The following is a 23,272-nucleotide window of genomic DNA, read 5'->3' as shown; positions in this document are numbered from 1 at the left end:
GTAGCCCTTGTTATATATTTCTGTTCTGAGCATGTGTCATGTCTCTGATTGAGCCATGCGTACTGTAAAAGGTTGGTGATGACTAATAATGTATATCATGGCTAGACAATAGCTTGTGTTTGTATGGTGCCTATGCACTGAACAGTCCCAGTTTTGCATTCAGTCATGATATATTTTTGTTGGTGTTAAAATGGTAATGGAAGTTGTATCACAAAATGCAAAATCGTATTGATAACTATATTTCTCAGTCAAAAACTATATATTCAGTGATGTCATTCCAATATTTACAGTTTAGCCATAAAAATTTAACCCCTAACAGTGTTTGGAGCAAGCACAAATAAAAATTTACCTCAGAAAAGCATTTAAATGAAAAGGCATTAAAGATGCAAATTTGTTTTCAGTCTTTGACCAGTGAAATCAGACATTTTTGTCAGCCTTTAACATCAGGATTAAGTAGTTTAACCATGTTGACAGAGAATATTTGGACGTGCAATATTGGAAAAGATTTTGGGTCTTTTGGGCCTTGCTTGTTAGCTTGCTTTTTTCGACTTTGTGCCTTTAGGATTTTGGGCCTTGCTTGTTAGCTACAGTAAAGTCATAGCTCAAGTGAAATAGTGCTGAAGAAAATGTCATGATAATAAACATTTTTGACTTTTACTTTAGGAATGAATCAGTAAGGCATGGGTAACATTACAGAAAATGTCATGATACACTATACAGACTCTCCCCATTTTACGTACTTTTGCAGATACGAACAAACCTGTTCTCAAAATGAAATTTGTTCGGAGTCGGAAAAATTCGAAATGGAGAAAAGCCGCGGTGAGCTAGTCGTCGACCGTAACGAGTCTACATGATGCGCACTGGACTAGGGCGAATTAATTTTTTGAAGTTAAATTTTTTTTTATTACTTTTTATAATTTTTTTTTTGTTACTTAATACAAAATAGTGTATACAGTATTTTGATTTGTTTTAGTATATTTATTGTTTATTTGATAGTATTTATAGCTCTTACATCATTAGGAGATATGCGTAGTCAATAACAAACACAGTAACAACTTACGAACAAATTCATGGTACGAAGGTGGGGTTCATAAGGTGGGGAACGTCTGTATGTGTCATGGTTTTCTAAAATAGCAAAACAATTCATATTAAAGAAGAGCATTTTCATAAAAACTGTTTCAGATAACATTTTAAGAAGTATTTATCTGCTTCCAGTCAGAGTTTTAATATGTTATAAAAAAAGTACAAACAAGAGCTGTCTCACAGTATCTCAAACTATCTATATATTGTGTGTGTGTATATATATGTATATATATATATATATATACATATATATATCACATTATTGATATTACCTCAAGTTACCAACCCTAATTTTGTACTCTCTAAGGGACATTGTACAGATTTAGAGTAATATCTAATTCATCATGTAATAATCAGGAGACTTACGCTCTGTTGCCGCATACACTGTTGAGTAAAAAAGCCAGTATTATTCAATGTCCTGTCCTGCCCCTTGTGGAAAATATGCTTCAGCTCATTACTCACAGTGGAGAAAATTAACACACATGTGGAATAAAATTTGGTCATTGAGTCTGACATCAAAGCCGATGCCGTAATGCGTTTCCCGGAGCAATGTGAAATGTGTTGGATGGATCTGGAATCAATTCACCGGCTCTCTTTTTTTTTTTTTTATCTCTTCCACTGTAATGCTGCCTGTTCAGTCTGATCCACTGTGTATTGGAATGAGCACAGGTCAGTGAAGCTGTGCAAGGAGCCCCAGGGGGAGAATTACCCAGCAGCCCCCTCCAGCCTGACTACTTCCTGCAGACCGTGGCTCCGCAACGCTCCATTCTCCCAGGCTGCTGTGCCAGGCCTCTCAGGATGACAAATACCTCCGTAAAAAAAAAAAAAAAAAGCCCCAGACAGCGCTTTCATTCATAGATGTACAATAACGAGACTAAAACGGGTGAATGACTCCACGTGAACACTTTGACCTCCCTCTGGGAAGCAGCTGGAAAGTTTTCGTCATTGTTGTTGCAAGAAATTCATGAGAATGCTATAATCATAAATCATTCGTTTTGTATTATACTACAGTGCCGCCAAAGGCTTATATCTGTTGTATCAGAAGGTGTTGATTTATTTTATATTTCTTCATAATAGCATTTCACTTTTTTAGTAACAGTAACACCATGTTTTAATTCACATCACGGGTTTATATCAGTGCACTCGTTCTAATATGTTACTGGACTTATATGGTGGATATTTCACATTGTCTATGATAAAAAAAAAGATTAAAAGCATTTGCTGTTATTTATTAAAGTAGAAATGCTTTTAGAGTAGACTTTTATTCAACCTTTATGGATTAAGTCCCCATGCTTTGTAAATAGAGAAATAAAGAGGAGTTGTTGACTGAAGGACTGTTTATAGCTGCTGAGTGCTAATGGGATCTTTTTTGTGGATGCTCCATGGCACCACTGTAACTATAAACAGATAAACAAATATGTGACTATTGTAGTCATTGGCGAATTGCAGTGGTTAAAAAAATATAACACCACAGCCTTTTATTTCTATTAGAGAAAAACCTTATATAATTTATACCTTATAATGTATCTCCTTATGTCACCTGAAGTCCTCCTACTGCATATCTGTTGGTATTTAGAGCACGTACTATAAGCTAGGGCAGGCAGCCAGATATATCTGTTTTAAAAGGGAGGCATTTTCCCACATGATGCATCGGACTGATGTAAGAAGTGAGTTTCCCCTTGGGCTGTAAGGGGCCATGGGAACTTGTGTTTTGAGAGATACACTCAAACCGACTGCATGTCTGTCTCGCCACTGAATATGAGGAAATGCTCAGCTCATGTAAAGTGCTGAAAGGTCACTTGTTTTTAATGACTCAGGCGCTTACTGTCAGCTCCTGTGTGTCAGTGCACAGCCTCAGAATGACTCATTTAGTTCTGGACTTTGTATTCAAAATATTATTTTATAGAGTTTTTTCCTTCAGATTTTACACAAAGTAGAATTATTAATTATTCATTCTTTACACATGGTTCAGTTGCTATATATTTCTTTAAGGTTCTGTTACACTGTAGAAGCCTTGGGTCCAGGAAGTGCATGTCAAGCATGCATCTCTCAACAGCAAATTTGTTACTGCTCTCTGAAAGGTCTATATCTTACATCTGGAGCTGCTTGGAGTCTGACCAACTCCATTAGAAGTTCAGGTTGCATTAGTTTTGACGTAGCCAGATCAGGGCTGTCGAGACAGACTGTCAGTATGGCAGGGGGAGGGCTGTGCACAGGCAAGGCAAGCATGTGGAACCTATTTTGGGCAATTCTCTAGTGAGACTGGAAGCCCACCACTTGGTGCCTGGGAAAGTATATAAAAGGAACTTAAGTATGTAATTGTGTGTTTTTCCAATTGAGACTATGAAACGAAAGTGCTGCTAATTATAGTACAATTATTGTACAGTAAACGAGAAGAACGGCACTGGATCATTATTCGTGTGACTGTTTGTATGCTGAGCAAGAACATATTGTGATGCAAGAGCTGTGAACCAGATTGCAGGCGCCAAGACTTTTTGCTGTTTTGGTAGAATCTGAAAATTTAACGTACAAGGATCGTACAGAAAAATTATGCTTCAGGAAAAGCATGGGAATTTTCTGAAACATACCAAGCCAGTAAATTTTTATAACTATCTTGTAAATTATAGTTTATGTCTTGATGTGTTTCTTACCGATTACTCCAAAAGAAATTGCTTGTGTTTTTTTGAATTTCTTTTTTTTTTATTGCCATTTTATTCAAATTGTTAAACATCACATAAAGCATACTAAAATACCAATCAGAATTAACCATTGCTCATCTTACTTCTTTCCTGCTCATTCGGCTTCTTTCTGCCTGACTGCAGGAAAAAAATGCAACCAGACTGCAGATAAATTCTTCATTCAAAGCAGACAGAGAGAAATGTAAATTGTGAGGGGGGGGGAAGGTGGTCAAAAAGTAGACCGAAACTCAGGTGACTGAACATGGAGAAACTAGATCAAAAAAAAAAATAATCATTAATGTTACTGAATAGTAACATTAAATACAAAGGCTTGGTTTATGTCTAGTGAAAGTTTAGAGTTTGTATTTGTATTTGTGTGTGTGTGTGTGTGTGTGTGTGTGTGTGTGTGTGTGTGTGTGTGTGTGTGTGTGTGTGTGTGTGTGATTGAGTCCAGGTGTGTGTTTGTGGAAGTGAACTATTTTAAACATGGAAGTAATGCTGTGTGCAGGAGATTGTAGTTCTGGGCAGCCATGTTTGTAAGCTACGGAGCAGGCTGAAAGATTCTGACTTTTGTGACATTTTATATACTGTATTTTTCGGCCTATAAGCCGCTACTTTTTTCCCAAGTTTTGAACCCCGCGGCTTAAACAACGAAGCGGCTTATTTGAATTTTTTCGGAGTTTTTCCGGTTTCACAAACTTCAAGCTGAACCCCATAACCTTAGACCAATTAAATGTCCGAACGGAAACGAAAAACGCACCTCACCTGTGTTCTGAGCTGCACGAAGATGCCAAAAGATAAACTCCAGAGAGAAACAGTTGTGAAAGGAAGGAGGAAGACAGTGAACAATGACTTTCTTGGTCGGCTACTGTGTAGATACAAGCCGTTGTAACGCGTTGAGTCTGGGTGAAGGGAGAGCTCGCTAACTCCAGTTGCAACAGAAATCATATAAGCACAGACAGGTTTCCAAAACTCGTGCTTTTTTATTATTCTTGGCAACAGCGTAACAGGTTAGTCAAAGGAACTTAGAAATTAGCATCAGAAAATAATAAGGACATATTCCTCGGTCTTGAACACACGCAGTAATAGCGGAAAAATGCAGTGCCAGGCTATTCCCAAAACACCGCTCTGCTCCTAAAGGAAGCGCAACATATTTCACCCGTTACACCGTGTGTAACGTGTCTTTCCTTAAAGCCTGTGTAAAATACATTAGTGTAGACGGCTTATAGACAGGTGCGGCTTATTTATGTTAAAAATAAAAATATTTGTAAAATTCAGTGGGTGCGGCTTATATATGGGTGCGCTTTATAGTCCGGAAATTACAGTATGCTGTTTTATTTTCATATTAGTTTATATGCTTAATCACACTCTGGTTGATGTACATATGATGTAAAATTACAAGCAAGGTATACGATTTGTAAAAAAGAAAGATATACTCTATATATTCTTTAGGTGTGTACACAATGAAAAGCCAAAACGATGCATTTTTGCTTTTATATAATAAAACCTTCTGATATTATGAAAAATGCTACAAAGGTAATTTAAATATGCTGGGCTTTACTGGCTTAGCTCATGACTTTAAAATGTTAATAATGATATGCATCGTTTACGAGAATCGTAACTCTAGCATTGACTAGCATTCTAAAAGATCTGCAGTTTTTCCTGCATGCTTTTCAGCACAATCTTAGTTATATTTAAGTAACTAGTTTGTTTAGACTTTGTAAAATGTTTTCACAAGATAATTTTTTTATTATCACTAACTTTATTGCATATCACTTGTGACTATTTGAACTATTCTTACTTACTAAAAGTTGAATGGCTGTGGTATCTATAAAAAATTAAGTGGATTTAATTGGGTGTCCTAGATATAGTTAATAACAATTTTTAATGATCGACAAGGTCTAAATGAAAATAGACAAAAGTTTGAGTTTAATAAGTAAGATGAGGAAGATTAGGTTTTTTCAGCTGAGAATTGTTTTTTATTATTGATACTTATGTATTATAACTAAGTATATTTTACTGTTATCTGTCCTGTTGTGAGCTAATACTTAGTTCTGTGTAAAACCAGCCTAAACAACCTAATCGTGTTTTCCCATCATATAAATGAATTGTTACTGGATTTTACTAAAGAATGGCTCACAGTGAGCCAGCAATAGCAACACTTCTCTAAACCATCCTACAAGGGCAAACTGCACCGCATGTTTTCTTAAGGTTTTCAAAACCACTTAAAACTTCTAGGAGCTATAAGTTGCTTCTTTTTTTTTCTTTTCAAGGAAACTGCTTCTAAGAATTACACTTGAGGTTCCTTTTAAACATTCTTACCAAATTGTGATTCAGATACAGAATGCCGATGACGTCTTGATCACGCCACTGGAGAAGTTTCGCAAGGAGCAGATTGGTGCTGCCAAAGTAAGTTTTACAGATTCCCTTTGTAAATGTATCCTTCACATTTCAGCAGAGAGTAATTTTTAGGCTTGTTACGACACAGTGTTGTACATAATTTAATGTAGGTCCATGCTGAGACTCTGCAGGAAGGGGGAAAATTGCAAACACCTGTTAAGGAGCAGCAAAATTATAACCAGATTCAGTAATGGCACATGCGCCAACATTAATCGAAAGCCCAGCATTACACGAAGCCACTGCACCCTCTTGATATATTTCCTAGATTAATGGCTTCATAATCCTGGCCCTAAACTGGAGATTTTAGACTTTGTGCCAAATGCTGGTGTTTGAGAGAAAGATTTTTATTGAACGTTACAGTGTAGGTACTAACACTTCACAAAGACTTGCTGGGACAGACAACATCATAACTTGTGTATGTCAACTTCTGAAAACAATACTGTTGCCTGTTTTTCAGGTTATTTAATAGCTAGAAAGCTCAATTCTTGGCAATCAACTATAGCTTAACAGATGGTAGAGAGACACAATAAAAAAGCTAATACTGTACTGTTGCTTCAACTAAGTGTTTCTTTTTTTTTGTTGCAACATCTCACTACTACTAGCCTTTTTTATCAGTCAGAATTAAAACAAGACCCATCTAGTATAGTCTGTCCTCTGAGCTGCCATCTCAGCTACATTCCTTTATTTAGAGTTATACAAGACTTGTATATACTTGAATAGGGAAAGATATATATATATATATATATATATATATAGTACAGACCAAAAGTTTGGACACACCTTCTCATTCAAAGAGTTTTCTTTATTTTCATGACTATGAAAATTGTAGATTCACACTGAAGGCATCAAAACTATGAATTAACACATGTGGAATTATATATGAAATTATATACAAAACAAAAAAGTGAACAACTGAAAAATGTCATTCTAGGTTCTTCAAAGTAGCCACCTTTTGCTTTGATTACTGCTTTGCACACTCTTGGCATTCTCTTGATGAGCTTCAAGAGGTAGTCACCTGAAATGGTCTTCCAGTCTTGAAGGAGTTCCCAGAGATGCTTGGCACTTGTTGGCCCTTTTGCCTTCACTCTGCGGTCCAGCTCACCCCTAAACCATCTCGATTGGGTTCAGGTCCGGTGACTGTGGAGGCCAGGTCATCTGGCGCAGCACCCCATCACTCTCCTTCTTGGTCAAATAGCCCTTGATGCCTTCAGTGTGACTCTACAATTTTAATAGTCATGAAAATAAAGAAAACTCTTTGAATGAGAAGGTTTGTCCAAACTTTTGGTCTGTACTGTGTGTATGTATATATATATATTATAATACACATGCACCAGAAATGGATCAACAAAAGTGGCATTTCAGGCAGATTTTAAAGTCTGGAAAAATTTCAATAAATAATGTGTAGCCTTTTACTTAATAACACTAAAACTATTTGAGGTTGCTCCAGCTACTGCACATGCATGCATTTCATTAAATAATTCATCAGGGTGCCCTGTATCTGTAATGCATTTGTGTGTGAACCGAACAGGACAGAGGTTTTTGAGGTGACTGCTTTTTTACTTTTGAGGTGACTACTTACATAATACAACCACTGTTTTGACTTATAACGAGCTGCCCCGTTCACATTTTAAGCAGTGTCTTGTCTCTAAATAAAACTAATCTTTGGTGATAATGCAGTTAAAATAATAAGAACTAGTTAATAATGCAAAAATGGATTCCATGGGTGTAAGTGTTTGGAGCATTTCCTAAAATAACTGTCATCCTATTAAGATCACCAAATAAATTAGAATTCAGATTTCTTCCTCTCACTGGTCTCAGTAGAGTGGTCAAACTGAACATTAATAAAAATGGCCTGTGAGAGTTCGCTTCCAGTAGCAAATTGCAATGCTGTTGAGTTAATTGAGGTGAACTTTGGGGAAACACCAGCCCAGAGAAACCAAAAGCGGAATAGACTGTGGCCTTCTCTTTCTAAATAAATTGCATTACATTTGTAGCAGTTACACGCATTTGCTTTACTTTTAAGTTCTGTTTTTATTTACAGTTAAATTAGCTCGTCACATATTTTTTGATTGTCAATTTCTCCTATATAGCTGGTTTACATAAGAAAGAAATGGCGCAACAAATAGCATATAGTAGTATAGTACACATAAATAAACAAAAAGTAAACACACAAGTGTTAAATGAGATCAAGACAACATACCAACTGCACATACAGAGAATAATGAATACACAGGACAATAGGTAAACAGTGCAGTGAAAACAGAATACATGGTTTATTGTTTTTATTTATTTAATCCTTGGTACCAATATATTTTGATCAAGGTTGAGCATAAGACTACATACACACTAATACACTTTGGATGGGACATCAGTCCATCAAGGACTCCTTGCAATCACACTGCATGTTTTCGGAGGAACCCATAAGAAACTAGTACAGTGTCGAACCAGAAACCCTTGAGCTATGAGGTGGTAATGTGACCCCAGCAACGGCTGTGATTTTAAGAACCGATAACGCTTTGTCGCTCAGGAATGTGTCTGATGATAAAATATGAGAAGGCCTTGCAATGCATCTGTGTGTGCACCTTTTGAAGATGGACCTTTGAAGATGGAATCATTCCAAGTTCCTAAAAATCACAGGAGTGGATAAATGTATCTGCTGCTTAATATCCCAAATGTGAACTCAGTTAATTGCAGTGTGTTGGGATAATAGAAAAATGTTAATATGTTTACACTGGGGATATCAGTACCATGATTGAGAGACTAGTGTGTTTAGATTAGGGAATTAAAATGCAGTCTGCTGAGTCCTGATGAGTTTGAGTGCAACCTCTGTTCAGCCTGCCTGATGAGCTCACTGCGGAAAGATCCAAAGCTGAAAACACGCTGCCTTATTTGGGTGTTTCAGTCCCAGATTCTTCAGGCAGAGCTGTGATGGAACTCGTTCAACTTCGATATTCAGACCGCAGAGGCCAAAGGGAACGTCTGTCCGGCTGTTCAACCCCCCGCACAAGAGCGGACACACACATATGACAAACGAGAGCATAAACAACACATTACTGACATCTTAATATCTCACCAAGCACGCATATGTCTACACCTTCATCAGAGACCATACACCGATACTGATACAAACACTGCAAACATCAATGTTTTTTTACCCTCCAGGCTCAGATAACTGTATAACTGTTTCTCTCAAAACGCCTAAACAAGAGCCCTAAAGGCACAGGAAGGGTGATGTCATTGTTAGTCAGCAGATGGGCTTGAGGGCTTGGAGTAAGCATGTCAGAAATGTAGTTCCTCTGCTTTGTTGCTTGGCAAGTTTGCAGTATGCTGAGCGTCCATGAAAGGGTCATGGGAAAGGTTTGACTAGTGGCTTAGAGGAAAAACAAACAGCTCAGATCAGATTTCAGCTGCAGTATCAAGAAAGTAATCCTTTTTATGGAGGTTTTTAAAAATAATTTGACCAAACTGTAGATTTTTACACCCCAAAATATAATCAGGTCTGAGTAAACTCCAGTTTATTCAGAATTTGTCCGCAGTTTAACTAAAAGGATGTTTTCTTATTTTTTCTGTTATTTTTTTTATTTATTCTCTTGAGTTCAAAATTTATAAATGTAGGTTTTAAGTAGGCAGCTTGAACTTTGTTGGACCCCATGCATAGGGTTTCAGCTCAGAGCTCAGAATGGTCTTTTTTTATTTCCACATGTAACTGATATAGATCCGTCAATATATAGACACATTAGCTCATTAAATCTCTACCACTGAACAGTTAGCTTTTTTAAAAGTTTACTGTTCAGTTTTAGAGATTTAATCAGCTAATGTTTCTATATATTGACGGATCTATATCAGATACTATTATAAACGAACATGTTTGTAAGATATTGAATTCTGAATTTTTTAAGAGTCTGTTTTCTTTTTTTGTGTGTGTACTATTGTCATTATATTGAAATTTTCTTCAGAATCTGGAGAATGCAATTCTTTAAAATCCACTGGCAGTCTGAGGATTGATATGCCCACATGCAAATGTCTAAAGGTGTAACTTAATGTAGCTAAATATATTGGTAGCTATTGAGTTAGCTATCAAACATCCTTGTTGTTTAATGTACAAATAAGTAATTTATAGGCCCATGGTTTAGGAATTAGTGAAGGGTTTCTTTACAGGTGTCATTTCGTGCTCACAAAGTTCTCAGTTCTATGTTGTGGGTTTTACATGTCTGCTATGAATCATCAGTTTCATGACTGCTGAAACTGATGCCATAGTAACTCGGTGATGTGTTTACTGTTTTTTGTCTCTGCTAAAATTCTATTTATACAAACACCTGGGAATTAAAGATTTATAACTTGTCTTTCTGATTTTGCAATAAGACTTTTTTTCTTACTTAGATGCCCTCAGGGTAGAAAGCTATAACTGTTAGCTAAAGTGTTAAGCCAGCTAGCATCATTTGGGCCTTGTTTTTCTAAGAATTAAATTAATTCCCGGGATAATGAGCATAATATAGAAAGTTTTTCTCAAAGTTTTAGTGTGTTTTTTTTTTTTTTTTTTTTTTTTTATTGTTCTGTGCTTTTTTAAAGCCTCATAAGGTGTTTTTATGTTAATGCCTCAGTATGCCAGAAATATGTTTACTGTTCTACTCTGCATGATCTATTGAACTCAACACCTTCAGTCATATGTCAGTCAAATTAATAAATCAATTTTCCTCAAAATATTCATTTGTAACTTTTTCTTGTACTACATATTAGGGTGAAAATATAGCTAGCATATTTAGCACTAATTAGCTAGTTTGTGGATTGTTTATTTTGGTGGATGTTTTATGAAATTAGTACAACAAATAGTCTTTTTTCACAAATGTATTTTTAGTTTCCTGTTATCACAAGTCTTCTTTTGGCCTGTTATCTACAAGCCCCGTCATTTGGCTTGCTATGAAAACAAAACCACTTCTGCTATCTTGACAAAACGACCTGTTATCTTGAGGTTAGAAGAACAAGAAATCTTTATCTGATAAAGTGAGACTGAAAAATGCATGTGCTCTGTGGATTTCTGTTGGATATAGCAAGTAAGGTTGGCCAATGTTTTCAAGGAAAGCTTTGTCAGTTCTAGACTCTTCCATTTAGTTATTGATTAATAATCAACCTTACTGGTTAAGATTTAAAAGAGTGAGCGATGGAGACAATGCTCACAGTGAACAGTTCTCTGTTTGCATTTGAAAAAAAACGGGTGCTAAATTGTACATTTCCTTATTAAAGCAGTGCAGCTTACATTTAAGGGTATTGGTTTTTACGTTTTGTGTTTCTTTGCATGGTAATTTGAATAGTTTTTATTTTTCAAATAATTAATTTAAGGTACATGAATGGGTCTTAAGGAAATCTCTTTGTTTAAAAGTTCCCAATCAAATAATGACAATTTAACCTTTTATTAGTGTGCTATAATTTATTAGTTTCATTACTTCATTAAATTTTCAATAAAGTACCAGTCTGTGTACTGCCTGTGTACTGCATTGTCAAAGCACTTGAGATTTTAAACTACTAATAATTTACCTAATGATTCTGGGTTGTGGTTAATTCAACATGTGTGTGAGTGTTCTGTCACATCTCACCATGTGTGTCCAGTGAGTGCTGACATTGGTGATTTTTATTTAGGTTATGCTGAAATAGGATTCATACAAGAGTATTAATTCAATGGGTTTGCATGCGCTTTAATGCTTGTCCAGTGGACATTAACCAGCCTGCCACCTGCTGGTAAGACAGCCACTCCGAATGTCTGCTCTCTATAACCATCCATATCAAGTAAACAAATGGACATCTTCAAAACATTTTAATGAGGCATTTGCACAAAGTTTGTTTGGCCTGTTATGTAAGATGTTTATCTTTGTAATAACTGCAGAGGAAATTCCAATTTTGTTATTAAGATTATCTTTTTTTTTTTTTTTGAAGGAGGGAAAGAAGAAATTTGACAAGGAAACTGAGAAATATTATACACTGATGGAAAAACACCTGAATTTGTCCTCAAAAAAGAAAGAGTCCTTTTTACAAGAGGTAACACTGCAGAACATTTGAATGAATCTCCCTATATCCTCACCATGTCTTAGTTGTTATTTGATATATTCTTAATATTTTTAATACTCTCTGATATGTAAACACATGTATGACTGTTCTTTTCTCAGGCAGATACCCAGATCCACAAGGAGCGACAGATGTTTTGTGATGCTTCACTTGAATATGTTTTCAAAATCCAAGAAGTGCAGGAGAAAAAGAAATTTGAGTTTGTTGAGCCGGTGAGGGTGGAGAGAAAAAAAAAACAATACTTTATTACTTAATTCTGCATGCTGGCTGAACAGCAAATAAGCAGGGACACATATTCTAGATAGGTAGATGTATAATTATGGCCAAGACATGTCTGAAATTTACTTCCTTAGTTTTATGCTGGGACTGCAAGCCTAATGGACATTCGAACGTGTTGTTTAACAATACTTCATTAGAAATTTACTGAAGATAAATCATCAAACCTATATAAGTACATTTCCCACACCTTCATTTCAAAGTATCTGAATCAACAGCCAATGAAAATGCAGTGCAATTATTGGTGAAACTTGTAGTGAATTTGCTGAATTTATACTGCCATTATGTTGCTGCTGCTGAAAAAGGTATTCATTCATTGATCGTAGATCCTTAGCTCATCCTTTGAACAGGCGTACACCGTGAATGAGACCCCAGTTTATCGCATAGCACCAGGCACACATTCACACACACACACCTTAAAAATATTATGGCAGCAAATCCTCCTGGCAGCATGATTTTTGGGAGGTTATGAAGTAAATCCACAGAACATCCAAACAGATAGAGAACATGGAAAATTCCACACAGACAGTAGCCCAAGATCAGGATCAAACCAAAGACCTTGCGGCTGTGAGGTAACAATGCTACCCACTGGGAAATGACATGATAAGAATAACACATGATGCGCTTTAATAAAATGTCTAACACAACATCATTTACAGACAAGGAAAACATTTATTGTCTGGCAACGCCACACCTATACATGGTTGGGAAGCCAAGAGAGCTTAACTAGCACTTTAATGCAAGTGTTTAGCTGCCCTATGAACCATCATGAGCATCAGTACACCACTTCTCAGAGGAAGCACATGCTAGCCTTCATACTCTGCAGTTGGGGGGTGCTATCTTTTTTTGTTTTGCCTATTGATGTTTCCCATCAGGTAACAGATAAATTAAATCATTTTCACTTAATTAACATGGTATAATCTGCCGTACCTGAACAAAGTAAGGTTATGGGCACAGCCTTCTTGGATAAGCTGAATCATCTGGCATTTTTCAGATATAAGGCTAATTTGAGGTTGTGCTTGCACCAGTACATATCAGAACATGTCCTGTTAGTTCCACCTCCTTAACTTTTCAGTTTGCTTTTTGCTTTTCGTGTGTGTGTGTGTGTGTGTGTGTGTGTGTGTGTGTGTGTGTGTGTGTGTGTGTGTGTGTGTGTGTGTGTGTGTGTGTGTATATATATATATATATATATATATATATATATATATATATATATATATATTTATATAATATTTGCTGTATTCCTCATGAATATTCTGTACATTAAATAATGTTTGAGATAGACATTTATTACCTGTTAGCTAGCAGTATCCAGTGTACAGCTGCAGAAGTAAATGGCAAATGCCAAACAACTTTATTTTAAAATATCTCTCTCTTTCTCTCTCAGCTCCTGGCTTTTCTCCAAGGACTGTTCACATTTTACCACGAGGGTTATGAGCTGGCTCATGAATTTGAGCCATACAAACAGCAACTTCAGTTCAACCTACAGAATGTAAGAGTCCAAGTTACACATACTGCTACATGTGAAGCAGTAAATTAAAATGAAAGGCATACTGTTTATTAGGCATGTGTGAAATAACTCTTTATTACTCCCTAAATAGTCATACACTGTAGCAATACCCAATAATGTTTACCAGCAGACCAGGCAGCCTTTTCAGCATGTAGTTAAGGAGCTGTGAAAAACATTGGCATATGCTTATTTGAATTTGGAATAAAAAATACCCCTTATTTTAATATATCCTTTTTATCCCCTAATTAATCGGAATATGAGCGCAAGAACCATTTGTGACATTTTAAAATGGCATAGCCCGGAAACTCCACCTCCCTTTTTTCCTCAGGCTCTTTTGGCAGAAAACGTTTGACCAACAGAGAAAATAATGATGAAAATACTGGCCTGAAAGATAATATTAGTGTGCAGATGATATATATTACTTTTCCCCTTTTCCCTGCACATTACAGCATAATTACATAAAATCCACCGTTCAAAATGATTTTTTGTGGTTGTTGTTCCCAGCAAACAATTCTCATTGCATTCTGATAATAATATTATCCCAAAATCTCTATAAACCTGAACTCATGGACATTCTAGTACACGCATGTCTGTCTATTAGTGCTGCACAATTTAATTACTGAAATTATTCAAGACAATGAAAAATAATCACAAGCATGAAAATTCATATTAGTTCATATGGTTCATATGTAGCCAAAACAAAGTTTTTAATGACACCCAAAGCTTCCGTCACTAATGTTTGTGTTCTTCCTGAACAACAAGTCACTGGTTGTTTATTTTTTATTTTTTGTAAAGACAAGGAATAATTTTGAGAGCACCAGACAGGAAGTGGAGAATCTGATGCGAAGGATAAGGTCAGCAGAGCAGGACTTCAAAGCCCCTGGACAGTGGACTATGGAGGGCTTTCTTTATGTGCAGGAGAAGCGTGAGTGTGCTTTTAACACAGACTACTGTATCTTTGTATATCCTAAGGTCTCATTATCGACAAGTATATAATAATAATAATAATAATAATAATAATAATAATAATAATACGAAAAAGCAGCTGATTTGATTGGTTTTATATATAAAATATTAAACACTGTAAAATGTTAAAATTTATATGAATAGTGTTGTTGTTGTTTTTTTATTTCCATGTAATATAGTTCTTTAAAATGTTATTCCAAAATACAAAAATGTATAGTAAATTTGTATATCTTGATAGATATAGAAATTTCAACATTTGCGATATATATTTTAGTTATATTGCCTATTTCTGCATTTCTGTAAATATATCCACAGCTGAAGAACCCGACAGATATCAGATATTAAATACTGAAATTAAATAAAACATTTATTTATTATATATAATTATTAGGGGTTTTAACGGTACACATATTCGTATCAAATGGGTAGGTACAGGACTTTCGGTTCAGTACACGTGTAATCCTTTTTATGTGCAGTTACAATCTGAGTTTCCTCAGGAATGTATTGAGTGGCGGACCGCATGTTTGTTGTCCGCCTCACACTTTTTTGCATTTATTATTATTATTAAACTTGAAAACATACACAACAATGGCAGGGGTATAAAGAAACTAGAGTTAGCGCAGTGTCACTGTGGCTACTCACAACGTACCGGAAACAAGGTTTGTTTTGTACATGCATGAAAGCGCTAAAGAATCTATAGCGCTAGCGCACTTCCTGACTAGCTACTAAAGCTAGTGATATGGATTCTTATCAAGGGAGTGAATGAATGAAGGATAGAAAGAATGAAGACATTTGTTAAAGTATGCTGAAAAAAAAGAACAGTTAAGTAGATCATATCTTTAGAAAATTAAATATTAAATGTAAAACACACACACACACACGTACATACACACTTACATTTGTATTACCTAATTGGGGTGTAATAAATGTAAACTATTGAATTACATTTTTTCAATTATTCAATTTTATTTAATCAATTTAATGAATATAATAAAAGTGTATTGCATTCATTTGATTTATTCTATTTTCTTTTTTTATAAAATATTATTTTATATATAATTTAACCAAGCAGGCTTAGTTTTTTTACAAACTGTGTAAAAAAAAAAAGAGAGAGAGACAACATTTTCTGTTTTGCATTTCTTCCCCCTAACTATAACAAAATTGTATATATTTAGATTTTTAAATATTCCCAGACAATTCCAATTTGAATTACCACATCCACGAATGCTTTCTTTCTTTCTTTCTTTCTTTCTTTCTTTCTTTCTTTCTTTCTTTCTTTCTTTCTTTCTTTCTTTCTTTCTTTCTTTCTTTCTTTCCTTCCTTCCTTCCTTCCTTCCTTCCTTCCTTCCTTCCGTCCTTCCTTTCTTCCTTCTTTCCTTTCTTCCTTTCTTTCTTTCTTTCTTTCTTTTTTTCTTTCTTTGCAAGCACTATGTATTTCGCTCAGGAAAAACACAGTCATTTTTGGCTTTTTGAAAGACATTTGCATGTTAATTAAATGCAACAAAACAAGGTATTTTACTAGTATGAAGATTTATTCAAACAAATAAATATATAAATGTACAGATGTTTGCATGATGCATGGTTGACAGCTTTTACACACTCTTGGAAACAGTACAGTTTGGTTTTCCGAACATTCAGCTAAAATCTTTTACCATGCCTTGTGTAAAACTCGCCAAAACTTTTGTTCAGCATTATTTGCTTCTTACTTTCTGACTTTGTGATCCAGTTAATTCCAGAGCAGTTTAATAGGATTTAGGTGCGGTGACTGGCATGATAGATAATACTTCAGCTGACTGTTTACTCTCTAAATAAGAGCTTGGACATCTGCTTCTCCGTCTTATATAAGTTCTTCTGTTTCGAGCAAAAATGTCAAAGTGGGACTCATTAGACCACAGAACTTTCTGCCAGTCAATCACTGTCCAAATTTTGTGTATTTTTGCCTTTTACCTAGTTTATTGCATTTAAACAAAAGGAACATGACTAAGTGCTGTATATGTTGTGATGTAAATGTTTTTTTTTTTTTTTTTATGTTGAATATTAGTTAAATCACATAACCTGTTTGTTAAAGGTCCTCTTGGATTTACGTGGAGCCGACACTATTGCACCTATGACAAAGAGACCAAAATGTTCACCATGAGCAGCTCTGAAATCAAATCTGGAAGCAAACAGGTAGAACATTGGATTTGTAAAATGGCGTCTTATTATTTTATGTTTATATATATATATATATATATATATATATATATATATATATATATATATATATATATATATATATATACACACTTTACTATGTTAAATAAGTGTTTTTTTGTGTTGTTTTTGTGCAGAACGGTCTGGTTCTGAGTCCACCTGAAATGTTTAAACTCAAGTCGTGCATCAGGAGAAGGACAGACTCCATTGACAAGCGATTTTGCTTTGATATTGAAGTGGTGGAAAGGTTTGTTTTTGGTTTCTGCAATTCTGCATATTATAGCACATTTTTCCTGCTTAATTTCTTCCAGGCTTTTTGCAAGGTCAGTGAGGACATTATGACGTTCGGCTTTAGAGGGTGTGGTGGAGAATGAATTAAAAAAAAAAAAAAAAAAGAAGCATTTTCCACTTTAATATTTTTCTTGGCAACTTCAGAAGTCTCTCAGAGACTCCATTCAAAATTCTTTTCTCTGCTTTCTTTCTTCTTGCTCTTCATAACTGAAGAAATAACACTTGTCAAGGGATTCTGTTCAGTTCTCTTCAATGTTTCTATAAAGTCCACCGGTACGTCCGATTTTTCCTGCTTTGTGTGCTTTCTTGCGCGTGTTACCACAAGCTACCGGCTTCCTACAGCTCCCTTTACACAAGCCTTACAGCTCTCATCTTATCACATGCTACTGGCTACTAATTTTACTGTTAACTCTAGAATTATTGGCACCCTTTATGTAATTGTTAAAATCTGTATGAAAAAAATACTAAAAATGTGATATATTAACCTATTATATTAAGGTACTGCGTGGTATTTTTTTAACTGAATTAAAATGAATTGAAAAGTAATTATTTTCGGGTAGTGTAGTCCTACACAAAACTATTTGCACTCCTACAAAAAATATCAGTTGAAGCCATGTCTAGTATAAAAGTACTGAATCACTTCCTTTCTAGTCTACAAAGGTTGGAGACACTTATAGGAGGTACTGTAAAATCATCAGTTATTACATTTTTTTGTTGTTTTTTTTCCCGAAAGTTAGGGGGCATGCAGGATTAACAAACATGAAATAAAAAACTGTTGTCTTTTTAGTGAGCAGTATAAGGTCATTTCCATGATGAATCTAAATGGCTTTTTGGGCAATAATCTAACATTGGCGTATATAATTAAAAAGAACAATATGGCTTCGCGCCATTCACCTGCATGCAGTGTGAAATCATTAATTGTGGCTGTGTATGTAAATCACACAAGCAGCTCTCTTCTTGATTATCTGCCTCCAGCTTTACAGTGCATGCAAACAACATCCAAGAGATAAACCAATCCTTAATGTTAGTAATAAATCAAATTTTTAAAACCAAGCAAAGGATAGTTTGTTCGCCAATACTGGCTCTGCATTCTGTGCAGGCTCACATTCAGACATCTTGTTTTTTTGCTATTTTGAAACATGAATCACGTCAGCTTATTTCGGGGGTGTCAATAATTATATTTGTTTTCTCTGCTGCTTTATTTATAGAATATAATTGGTGCCAATAATCTGAAGTTTTTTTTATTTTGAATGTTGCATCTTATACATCGCCTCCATTTTTTGTGCATGTTCTTTTTTTGTTGTTTGTTTTGTGCAGTTCACTGTTTAAAGAAAACTATTTGCTGCACAGAAAACCTCTTAAATGTGATTATTCTGTTACTCAGGCATGGTATCATCACCCTGCAGGCTCTGTCTGAATCCAATAGACGTCTGTGGATGGAGGCCATGGATGGAAAAGAGCCAGTAAGAACACACCCATTACACTATTCCAATGCCATATAGCAGAACAGATGTTTATGTATGTAGCTCACATCAGGACTAGTTTTTACAGGCAAACGAATAATACATTGAATTGAAATGTGGTGAATATTTTTGGATTTTTGGAAGGAGCCTCCAATGCAAGTGCTTTCTGCAAATCAGACGTAAAGCTTTTTAAAGATTTCCACCACACAAAAGTCAAAGGACAGCATTTGCATTTGTGATTTTTCTGTAGTTTATAGCTGATTCAACATAAGTGATACCAGGAATGTTTCGATACAAGCTTTGACTTGTTTAAATAAATTTATAATAAAAGAAGAGTTTTATAAGAGAAATAATACACATCTGGATTTCATTATTTTATTATAGCAGCATTTATTTATTTTGTAATGTCAGCTGGAGGTAACTGTCCTTTTATACTTTTAAGTTTCTGTTACATTTTTCAGCTCCCTACAGAGCAAGTGTAGCCAGGAGTGTGAGGTGATTCTTTATTGTGTTGAGATTTGTTTTTATGGTGTAGTTTGTCTCTGTGGTTTCCGGTAATGTCAGGACAGACTCGTAAAAAGGTTTAACACAATTAGCCACAGTCCGGTTTGTCTGGAGAGATTGGTTTCTGAGTTGTTGAGTAGTTCCTTCCTGTTTCAGTTGTAACTTTAAATAGCTGTATATAGCATCCTCTGTTTGTTTATTTTTTTTTGTTTTCTTGTTTTTTGGGACGGGGGTTGTCATTAGAGACAAAAGCTGTTTACATGCCACCATTCTGAAACCCAAAGTCACAAGTGCAAGATGAACTGAGCAGTATATAAGCATTTCAGTAACTTCTGTACTCATATCAAATAATGTGTAATTACAAAACCGAAAACATACATAAATAGGGTATCTAGTAAGGAATACTAAACAAGATCTGTAACATAGATCTAGAGTCCTAAATTAAGTCATAAATTAATGTGTGTGTATGTGTGTGTATGTGTGTGTATGTGTGTGTATGTGTGTGTGTGTATGTGTGTGTATGTGTGTGTATGTGTGTGTATGTGTGTGTATGTGTGTGTATGTGTGTGTGTGTGTGTGTGTGTGTGTGTGTGTGTTAATATACATGTACATACTTATCTATGTATGCATTACAAAATGTCATTTCACAGTGTGTTTTCTCACCCAACCATGATTTATCTTTGTAGCAAGCATCTGTTGTTAGTGAAAGCAAAAAAGTGATGTGTAAAATGTCAGGTTTTTCCAGGAGGCTTTCATTTCTTCTTTTTGACAATTGCCAAGATTGGCGGAGAATACGTTTTTCTTTCTCAAAAAGCAAGAAACCTTTTATTTTTTTTGTTTAAATTACTAATTCCGGACTTCTTTGGAATTCTTAGAATGTATTATAAATGTATTAAAAATATAGAAATAAATGAACAATGTGATATACTTAAAGAAAAACAGCTTTAGGTGTCATAATAAGATGTTGGAGATGCACAAGTTTCTGTTTAAAAAAATGTCCTTTCAGTTCTCTCGGGGTTTTGATGCTAGAGTGTTTTCTGATTCTGAAATGTTTAATTGGGTTGAGATCTGGTGAACTTGAAGGCCAAAGCATTCGATTGACATCATTTTCCTTCTTATGAAACAATTAAGTGACCCATTCAGCCATTCTGAAAGAGACCATGCCTAGAAAAGCTTCACTGCATCATTTGCAGAAACATTTCACATTAAGTTGAGTTAAATATGCCTGCAAAATAAATTGAATGCATTGCAACAGTGCAACCAATTTTCCTTTCAGGTTGTCAACCATCTGTAAAATCTTAATAAGTAGAGGCAAAACAAATATTAGTGTAAACACAACTGCTAATGTTTTACAATTCAGTTAGATCATTATCATACTTAACAAAACGCTGTTATATTTTTAGCAGTGCAGGAAGTCAGATTGACCTGGGTATAAAAAAGAAACGTCGACATGAACCGAGTCCGGGCCCTTTTTCCTGTTTCAGGGAATATATTGAGTTTTGTTTTTCTTGTAATCTTTATCATTAGACAGATCAGACTGTATGGAAACACAGTCAGACTGTGCGAAAACTTTGAAATACAGGAAGACGAGATGACAGGCCTGTTTGTTTACATTTTGTTCACGGCTCTTTATGGTCTGAACCTTTGATCAGTCGGTAAAGGCGATGGTTAGGTGTGATCTCTGACTGGATTTTCCCACAATAGATCCACTTTAAACCAAAAACACAAAAGTAGCGGACATTAAAAGATAGCAAACACTGAGGGTTTTTTTTTGCCAGAACACTGTATATCCAATGTCTGTTAATGAACTCTGGATTTGTCTTATATATATATATATATATATATATATATATATATATATATATATATATATATATATATATATATATATATATATATATATATATAATGTGGTAAAGATATATCTTTAACAGTGGGATGTCTTATTTTCTATAGATTTACACCCTTCCAGCACTTCTGAACAAGAAAGAAGAAAGTAAGTTCAGTCCTCTTTCATAATTAGATAAAAAAAATTCAGCTAATGCCAGGTAATGCAACGCATCTTTTTTGCAACGCATCTTTTGTGTGTGCAGCATTCCTAAATGAGGCTGGGTTTAACTTCGTCAAGAAGTGCATTCACCTTGTAGAGACAAGAGGTGAGGGGGATAATTACATTCCTTTATGAATATCTTTCCTCTTCCAGGATGAACATGCATGCTTGTACACGTGTTGTTTTTCTGAATTACACTGCATTATTGAGACTACAGTAATGGGACAACTAATTTTTTCCAGTCACATGTGTTTTTCCCCGAACTGTTTTCGAGACACAAAATTGTATAGAATGTCTTTGGATGTGGTTATGAGACCACGCATGACAGCTCCATTAAGATATGGTTCACATGGGTTGGAGTGGACTATTTTCAGTAGCCTGCTATAGAACTCTGAACTCAACCACATTGAGCAAATTTGGGATAAATTAGAACACTGACTGCACCCTAGGCCTCCTTACTCTACATTATTACATGACTTTACTAACACCCTTGTGGCTGAATGAGCACAAATCTCCACAAGCATACTCCAAAATCCAATAGAATGGAATGTTCAAAAATCACATACATTTCATGGTCAGTTGTCCAAAAACTTTTGCTTATATAATGTAGTTGAGTGAAAATCCCAGCCATTAGGGTTGCACAAACCTTACTAGTGCACACTCTTACTCCAGGGTTTCAAGCCCAGATAAATGGGGAGGGATGCATTAGGAAGGGTATCCAGCATAAAACATGTGCCAAAACAGAGGTGATGAGGAAGTGATGGGTAGGTATGGCCTTAAGAGGAATGTGGAAGGGAAGATGGTGGTAGATTTTGCTAAAAGGATGGAAATGGCACTGGTGAACACTTATTTTAAGAAGAAGGAGGATCACAGAGTGACGTATAAGAGTGGAGGAAGGTGCACACAGGTGGACTATGTTCTATGCAGGAGATGCAACCTTAAGGAGATTGGAGACTGTAAGGTGTTGGCAGGGGACAGTGTTGCTAGACAGCGTAGGATGGCTTTGGAGGTGAGGAAGAAGAGGAGGAGAGTGAGGACTGAAAGATGAATAAGATGGTGGAAACTGAAGGAGTATGTAAGGATGGAGATGGAAATGTGTTGACTAGTGAGAAGAGTGTGTTGAGAAGGTGGAGGAAGTATTTTGAGCAGCTGATGAATGAGGAAAATGAGAACAAGAAGGGTGGATTATGTGGAGATGGTGAAGCAGGAAGTGGATATGATAAATAATGAGGAGGAGTGGAAAGTCGATTGGACCAGATGCTGGAGGTAGCAGAGCTGAAGATGTTGAGGTTTTCGTCAGGAGTGACGAGGATGGACAGGATTAGAAACGCGTTTATTAGAGGGACAGCGCATGTAGGAAGTGTCGAGACAAGGTGAGGGAGGCGAGATTGAGATGGTTTGGACAATTAAATGATGATTTTATTTTTATTAGCTTAGCCAACGAAAGCTCAACCAGACCAGTAAATTGATAAAAAAAATATTAAATAACACTTTATTCCTAACCTAATAACCCCACATAATTATTGTTTATGGTTTATAAAAGGTCTACAAAGCACTTTTCACACTCACTTTGGATAATTCTGTAAATATAATGCTGAACAAAACAAACAGGATATGATTAATATCCTCCTCTAGCAGAGTTTTAGGCCAGAATTTGATTTAAGAGATGTGTGCCCATACATCACATGTTTTGGTGTCTGGATAGAGTATTTATTTCCTCTCACTACTGTTTAAACTGTAAGGGGGGTGTGAGTTGTAGTGTGCGCAGGAGACAGTTTTATTTAGCACAGTTTCGTTTCTA

At 35.5% G+C, this 23,272-nt stretch overlaps 1 protein-coding gene across 2 annotated transcripts in view; it reads left to right on the top strand.

The window, feature by feature from the left end:
• The window catches only part of arhgap42a (Rho GTPase activating protein 42a), a 44,433-nt gene that overhangs the window by 10,853 nt on the left and 10,308 nt on the right, over nucleotides 1–23,272 (top strand). For both annotated transcript variants that reach the window (XM_083564862.1, XM_083564861.1), the window contains exons 4-13: nucleotides 6,099–6,170; nucleotides 12,090–12,191; nucleotides 12,320–12,430; nucleotides 13,882–13,986; nucleotides 14,800–14,929; nucleotides 17,039–17,139; nucleotides 17,301–17,410; nucleotides 18,839–18,917; nucleotides 21,378–21,417; nucleotides 21,515–21,577. In XM_083564862.1, coding sequence (XP_083420988.1) covers nucleotides 6,099–6,170; nucleotides 12,090–12,191; nucleotides 12,320–12,430; nucleotides 13,882–13,986; nucleotides 14,800–14,929; nucleotides 17,039–17,139; nucleotides 17,301–17,410; nucleotides 18,839–18,917; nucleotides 21,378–21,417; nucleotides 21,515–21,577 — 913 coding nt within the window. The remainder of the gene's footprint in view (nucleotides 1–6,098; nucleotides 6,171–12,089; nucleotides 12,192–12,319; nucleotides 12,431–13,881; nucleotides 13,987–14,799; nucleotides 14,930–17,038; nucleotides 17,140–17,300; nucleotides 17,411–18,838; nucleotides 18,918–21,377; nucleotides 21,418–21,514; nucleotides 21,578–23,272) is intronic.

Source organism: Silurus aristotelis (genome assembly GCF_946808225.1).
Source record: "Silurus aristotelis genome assembly, chromosome: 16".
Classification (NCBI taxonomy): domain Eukaryota; kingdom Metazoa; phylum Chordata; class Actinopteri; order Siluriformes; family Siluridae; genus Silurus; species Silurus aristotelis.
This window is presented reverse-complemented; position numbering and strand designations above follow the sequence as displayed.